This window comes from Saccostrea cucullata, unplaced genomic scaffold (assembly GCF_032062105.1).
Source record: "Saccostrea cucullata isolate Sc308-1 unplaced genomic scaffold, CSIRO_AGI_Scuc_v1 ctg2378, whole genome shotgun sequence".
Lineage (NCBI taxonomy): Eukaryota > Metazoa > Mollusca > Bivalvia > Ostreida > Ostreidae > Saccostrea > Saccostrea cuccullata.
In genome coordinates, this window is record NW_026936140.1 from 31961 (window position 1) to 39662 (window position 7702).

Sequence of the window (7702 nt, forward strand, 5' to 3'; positions counted from 1 at the left end):
ACAGTACTCCTGAAGTTTTTCCTTCACTACTGTCAATATCTTATCTTACTAAATAAGGTGATATTTATACCCCCCGCTTGAAAAGCGAGAGGGTATATAGTGATCGGGATTTCCGTCCGTCCGTCTGTCTGTTACGCTTTTTCTCTTATCCGCAACTCCTCATATACTACTGAGTGAAATTTAATGAAACTTTCACAGAATCTTTATTACATATTGCCATCGTGCACCTCCTATTTTACTTTTTTATTCGACATATATTCCCAGAGCAAAACATGGACATTGCCAATATATTATATATTTATATCCTATGACGTAACCTATAGAAGCTTCTGGATAACATTTGATAGTACGAGTTATTCCTCTTTACACATTACCGTAAAACAATATATAGCAACACATCATTATCCATGTAGCTCATTGCTCACAATGTATTTCAATAACACATGGATATCACTTCGACATATATTTGGAAATAAGCATTTTTAGCACGTCATCCATGTATCTGAATGTCGAGTTGAAGGCCAAGCAAGATGTTAGGTCATTGCTTTTTAACTAAATTTGACTTCGGATTACTTCACCTACCTGATCTATATGTGAGATTGGCGGCAGGTGTGACCGGTCAACAGGGGATGTTTAAATCTTCCATGCACCTGATCCTACCTCTGATGTTTCCAGTGTCCGTTTTTTCCTTATTCACGATTCGTTTTGTTTACTGGATTTATAAGATGGATGGCTCTTCTTCATTCTCTATCCAGAATTATCTTCCGCTACGCTCACAACACCTCTGTCAACGCTCGTTGTACAAGATTCTTGTACAAATTTTAAACAGCGAAAAATCGAAATTTAAATGATAATTAATTATTGTAAATATTGACAAAGATAATAATTCATCATTTATTTTAAATCTATAATCACTCAGAACGACTTATTTTCAAAGATTTTAGGGAACTATTTTGCAGAGTAAAAATTAAAATCTTAATTAAAAAATCCTTTTAAGATGTAACAAATTGAAATAAATAATCTTTTCCGATAAGAAATATAATTAATTCCAAAAATCTAGTATAACAAGCGTTGACAGAGGTGTATGTGGGAGAGAAGCGGGAACGACAACTCTGGATAGAGATGGTGCTCTTCTTATCTTTACTTCTTGGTTATGTTATCGTTATGACAAACTTTAAAATTTATTCAATTGTATCTTGAAAATAAAAAGATGCATTTATTTTATCAACATATTTATAATATACTTGTGTTTTAAATACATAGTACTTTTCCTAATCTTGACACCGATTTCATTATACATGTAGTTTTCTTCGAATTTCACCTAAAGTCAAATATATGGAGATAACGAACAGTATTCAAGCTCAAAAATCCATTAAACAAAACAATAAAATAAAGGCATTGTGAGTTTTATATGAAAACTATATTTTATTGCCAATTTATTTGATAAGCATATCCCCAGCGCTTTGTCGCATTAATCGTCGGTTTCAAGAGCGTATTGTCACAAAGAACCTAATTTCCCAACAGAAAGTAGTCTATAGACACTTGACTACAAAATAAAGAATAATCTCTTAACAACGTGCATTATCCTGCCAAGTTTTAATATCACTTTTCATTTCAATACTAATTTACATTTTTTGGTAAGTATGTTTTCACAAAGTTTTGGCTCTTAATGAAAAAAATTTGCTGTTCAGTTTACCATTGTGTTATTCTGGAAATATAAATTATGGGCCACCGAAGAGAATCCATTGAAACGAGACGTTTATAAATCGTTTGAATTGATAACATAACCCCCGCGTAATCAGTTATTTGTCAAGCAGAGTTAAAATCTTTTGATGTTTGGATTGTCAAAACCGCTCTATGAAAATACACTAGTACTTCCACTCAATGGACCACCACATGTTTATTCCATGTTCAAGTTCTATCAGACGATCAGGTTTTTTTCATCTTTCATTTCCTCTTTAGGTTGACGGGTTATCAAAATAGATAATTTTGCAGACAGTTCTTATTTCGGAAGAATTTTTCGAATGCACGAAATAAGTTCAAACAAGAGTTAAACTGAATATTCCAGCATAAAGTAAATTTGAAATATATATTAGCATAATTTAAAACCTGCTTTTGTTTAAGCGGTTGTTTGCTCTCGTTGAATATTGTTAATATTGCTGGTTTGTTTGTTTGTTCTGTATACTTCAACTGACCTAGCCCTATTCATAACCGATATCTTGTCTCTTTGCAAAAGTGCTGTTGATTGTCGCCATATCTTGCTCGGTTTGGAAGACGGTCGGATGGGAGGCCTGCCCAAACCAAATTTATTGTACGTTTTCTCTATCACATAATCTGGAAACCACATGGTTCTTTCCGTATTCAAAGTCAACATCGTGTTTTGTTTTGAGAAAGATGGAGTTGAGGCGTTAAGTCTAGGTAACTGTACCGTACTCATTTTTGTGGGCGACACAGTATGGAAAGTTAGTCCGCGCCGAATCTTAGGTCTTCTTGGTGTTAAATTCTGTGTTGGCGACTTTTGCAAAATGTTGTTGGCTTTCTCAGCTAATGTTTTGGATTCTTTTACACTGTGATCTGTTGTTTCTGCTTTCTCTACTGCTGCATTCTTCCGAACGTATGCACTTAGACGTTCATTAAAGCGTTTATCGCGTATTCTAGGGATCGCTTTGGTTGATGCATCGATAGAAAGTTTAACCACATTGACATTTGCATTATTATCCCTTTCTATACTGTTCTGGTTGGAGTCTCCACCTCTAGAAACATCATCTCTCAGTTGCTCTAGACTTTCACCAAAGAAGCCATGAAAATATGGTTTCCTGTCTAAAAACAAATGTCTGTCTCTCTTCACATCTTCACTGAATTTGTAAATATGTTCAAGAGTGAAAACTGGTGAAGGCGGAGGAAATTTTCTCGGATCAACAATCGTTCCATCAGCACGAGGAATAAAAACGTTAATATACCCGTTTCCGTAATCAAATTCTGTTGTTGTTTTCCCTTCGGACATTCTGATTTAATTCAGTAGACCCGATAACTTTATCCAAAGTTTCATTTTGAGAGTTAATCACACATGGCAAAATCAAACAAAATGTTTTGTAAATCTCTTTTTCTCCCAAATTGTAAATATTGGCTCAGAAAAGAACACCGCTTTGAATTTCTTCACAAACTGAAATTTAACGACGTTTTACGAAGGAGAATATTTTTAGAACCTCTCCAACTTTGTTAAATCCAGTTCTACAAAAAAATCACGTCACGCATTAACACAAATAGTTTTTATTCTTTAAAAGTTGATACATATAAACCAAAATTTAAAGATCAGATGAACAGGACACGCAAAACGCTAAGTTACCGAAAATTAACATATCCTTTAACTGTTACCATTCATCGACTTCGTGTCCAGAACGCATATATACCTCCCCTCCACTTAACAGAGTTATTTAAATTTTATACAAAGAATCAGTAATCTTCAGCTGAAAAGACTTTTGAGGGACAATAAAAGATCACCAGTGATAAACTGTATACATTAATTATCGTCATCGATCTGCAGAATGACTAGGAGATTTTAATACACGATTTGAATGCACAAATAAAGGGATAAAGGCCTTTTTGCATCCGACATACATTCTTTTGTCCTGGTGTGTTAGCATAACCCCGGTCACTTGAGTGTCCTTTATCAGGGGAATATCTCATCTAATCTACGAAGCCCCTTGTACCCTGTCAAATTGAAAATATCAAAATATTATAATAACTACCTGGAGTGCGTGGTAAATTTAATAGATTCCTATATATGTAACATATTTATGGCTATCCAAAGATTTGAACATACTGCGCTTACAGTGGCACCCCCAGATAGTTCCACAGATGATTATCTTGTCACTTTTTTTAAAAAATAGACCAGGATGTAAAAAAAAAAAAGCACACAGCTCCTGAAATTAGATTTAAACAGATATTTCTGTGAACATATAAATGACATATTCTTTTCTTTGTCACCTCTAGTATCTGAGAACTGTGACTTTCTCGGAAATAAAATTATAAAATTCCGATATGTCTGTACGATTTTCATTTTTCAGAAAGCAGCACCTCTACGTGTGTCTTTTGAGTTGATTTTCATGGAAATCGTCGCATTGATGATCAATTAATTTTGATTTTTTTAATTGGTCTTCTTATAGAGCTAGGTGAATATTTTTGCATTCTTATTATCAAAATCGAATCATGATTTCAAGGATTTTGATAACAAACCTTCAAAATGCCAAAAGTTTTCTGCAATTCTGTCGCAAATCACGTTTCTTGTATGAATAAGTTCAACAATTTCACACAACATCAAATTCTTCATTATATTCGTAAACATAAAAATATTTATTTTTTTTTTGAAAATGGCACATGGACCCTGCTTCTTTGTCGACATCATTTCAGAATCACTGGAAAAAACCTGTAATTTCTAGTATAAAACACACTTATTGACCTATTAACATAAGAATTACTAACAACTGTAAAACATTTTAAGATATTTCTGACATATCCTTTTCATAATTTCTTCACTAGATGTAATGTCTACAAATCAAATACTTTGTAATTTGAATCCCTTCATGTCTTCTTTTCTAAAGATATCTATTTTCTTCTTTTTATAAGCATTTAAATATTTCATCAGAACGTACTGTTCATTTTTTCTTTTTAAATTTTCACTAATTAAATGAAAATACTTTCATAACACGCGAATATCTCAATGACTCATATTTACTAGTATAACAGATTTATCAACTATCTTAAGGAACATAATGAAATAAAATATTTATATATTAAGAGTAATCAAGTATTTAAGAAAATAATAGCTAATTATGTTGTTTTCCATCATGGTTACTAGATTTGGATTAGGCATCCAAAATACAAGTGAACTTTTCATTTCTTACTAAAACCGATCTGAAATTAATTTATTGTTTTTTTATGACAATATACAGGACAAAATTGTAAATTAAAGTTACATGTACATTTATAATAATAAAACATGTTTTTTGCGCACGCGATATGCCTGATGTCACAATAGCCGTTTCACTTCTAATGCTGATACAGATCCTGCAGGGCTTATATAGAACCGGTACAGATTTATATCACAATCCTTTTAGATAAAACCTTGCAAAAAATTACTTATGATATTTCTTGTATTTTTCATTTTCTGAAATTGGATACAAAAATCCACGCAGTGATTATATTTTTTGTATTTGCCTCTGTAAATGTATTGTGTGTTGTTAATTAAAATACCCTTTTCCATTACACGCCCTGTATAAGCCTCAAGTCCTCTGCTTATTGACAAACGAGTTATGAAACAAGAATATCAGCAATCTTCATTTTGTAACTTCTATGGTCGATATGACCTTGTCTGCAAATACACATATCAATGAGTCAAATGCTGACTGATGTTTTTCATACTTAATGTTAGGCCATTACATGTATTTACACACTGAATTGACGATGGATTTTTCCGTTATTTCACAATCATGACAAGGAGCACATGGTGGGTGTGACCGGTCGGCAGGGGATGCTCAGTCTTCCATGGCACCTGATCCCACCTCTGATGTTTCGGAGGTCCGTGTTTGCTCTACTCCTATTTTGTATTGTTTTATGAACTTTGATATATTGAATACTGTTCGTTATCTCCATATATTTCATTAGTATCTCGGGCTTATACAGGGTGCGATATGGAAAAGTATTTGTTATTCCCTATTTACAGTCTGTTCGGATTGAGTTTCACAAACAGACCTCAAGACCATAAACGGAGAACAGACTAAAGTCAAAATTTTCAATTAATATAACTTTTGAAATAATCTTGATAGGAAAGCAAAATTGTCATCATATCCTTAAACTGGAATATCATTTAAACCTGCAAACTTTTAAGCTCACAAAATTAAATTAACCCAAGATACAATGGTTTATCATCTCACTACTAGAACACGACAATGAATTTCGTACATTTCAAGCAATTAGACGGTAAGATTGTGTGTGATCATCATCTTTGTCACTTTTTTGTATATAATATTTTTCTGTATATCTTAAGTTGAAGCAAACTTGAAGCAACAAGAGAATTTTATCGATTTTACCATACATCATTTTATATGAAAAAAAGATCAGATGAAGTAAACCACGTAGCACCTGATCTAGTTAATATTATGATTTTTTAAAGACAAGTAATGTATTCTTATAGAAGCAAGAACTTGCTAAACCATAAAAATCATGTCCCTCTATCATTTATTACATTTCAATTTTTCTCTGAAACACCTGAGGTATAGTGTATATTGAATTGCAAGCCGGATTAAGCAAATAGGATTTGAAATACAATAGAACAAAATACCATCAAATCACTTTGTTTTTTTTTTACATTGAACTTTCATTGCTTATGAAATAATTGACTTATATTTCCTTATTAAATATATATCTTCATTGCTGTGCTACAGATCTTTCTTTTACCATAACTGAAAAAAAATCTACCAAGTTTGTAGAGGTTTTGTCTAAGCAACATTCAATTTTTACAGATGTTGTGAGTTGGTACATCTCTCCATGCCTTTTTCTTCGAAATTGAAATAAAATCTGTACCCTCTTTGAGATGTAGAGTGCGGTTTATACTGATAAGCTGGCAGATTATAATGAGATACTATATTTATTTATGCTAATTTAAATCTTTTTGTTGAAGCAGTAATTATATTTTAAGACCACCTGAGATAACCAAGTAATCTATAAAAATCCTTTTTGTATGTTGTTCCCATTTTCAATATTTTTAAATTCTATATTCAACTTTTTCTCTGCAACCACTAGTAAGGAATCGGCTAATTTTTCCTTAATTCCTTTAAGGTAGGTCCGGGCTTTCAAATATTTCTGTCAAACTAATATTTTTTTTCTCCTTTGAATGCCTTTCATAACTCATAAACTAATTAAAAAGCCCATAAAGGACATGCCTTTGCACGCTTATTTTCCTACAACCTGTCTCAGAGTACATATCCCTCAAAATTCAACGGGTAAAATTTAATGTAGAAAAGCAGGTCTCATATTATATTATCTTATACACCAAAACACATCTTATTTAAATCAAAACTAAAGAAAAAATCAAAATATTCATTTGCTAAGAAAATTTCTGTTTATTTTAACGGGAAAACATCAACAAATTGATGTTGATTATGTACAAATCCTTCAGGGAAAAAAAAGTCGCATAAAACCTTAATTTTGCATAATTCTTCAAGTATGAATTTTTTACATGCCATTTTTTCTTTAGAATATTAAGACTTATATCTAAGGTTACCAGTAACACATATTTTATTATGGTTGACCAGATAAATTTTACAAAACGCTCTTTTGAACACGTATACCCCAATTTGGGTATATCAAGTTTTAAAAAACCTGTAAAAAAATTTTAAAAGATGATATAGTCTTAAAATTAATCTTAGATTTTAAGTGAATTTGAAAATGCTAAAGTTTTGGTCCATGCAGACAATAAAGAATTTTGTGATTCTGTGTGTTAGTACGAGGGCTGTTCAATAAATAATGTCCTGAACTGTATGACATACAATATAGATATCATATGACATTAAGCTTGACTTTTTCACATTATTGAATCTTTTATGAATTTATAACAATTTATGTGACCACTTTTCATCACGTAGTTCCATTGTGAGAAGATGGAAAAACAAGGGCTATTCGAGACACTGCATGTAAAAAGAAT

At 32.0% G+C, this 7702-nt stretch overlaps 1 protein-coding gene across 1 annotated transcript; it reads right to left on the reverse strand.

The window, feature by feature from the left end:
• Nucleotides 1-1291: 1291 nt before the first annotated feature.
• LOC134244861 (uncharacterized) lies at nucleotides 1292-3223 on the reverse strand. The gene is made up of 2 exons (XM_062727107.1): nucleotides 1697-3223; nucleotides 1292-1546 (listed from the first exon to the last, which is right to left on the reverse strand). The coding sequence occupies exon 1, from the start codon at nucleotides 3002-3004 to the stop codon at nucleotides 2120-2122; it is 885 nt and encodes a 294-aa protein (XP_062583091.1). The 5' UTR covers nucleotides 3005-3223; the 3' UTR covers nucleotides 1292-1546; nucleotides 1697-2119.
• Nucleotides 3224-7702: the final 4479 nt, after the last annotated feature.

Excerpts from the sequence above, each read along its gene's own strand:
- LOC134244861 (XM_062727107.1), bottom strand. The coding sequence starts at position 3,004 with ATGTCCGAAGGGAAAACAACAACAGAATTTGATTACGGAAACGGGTAT.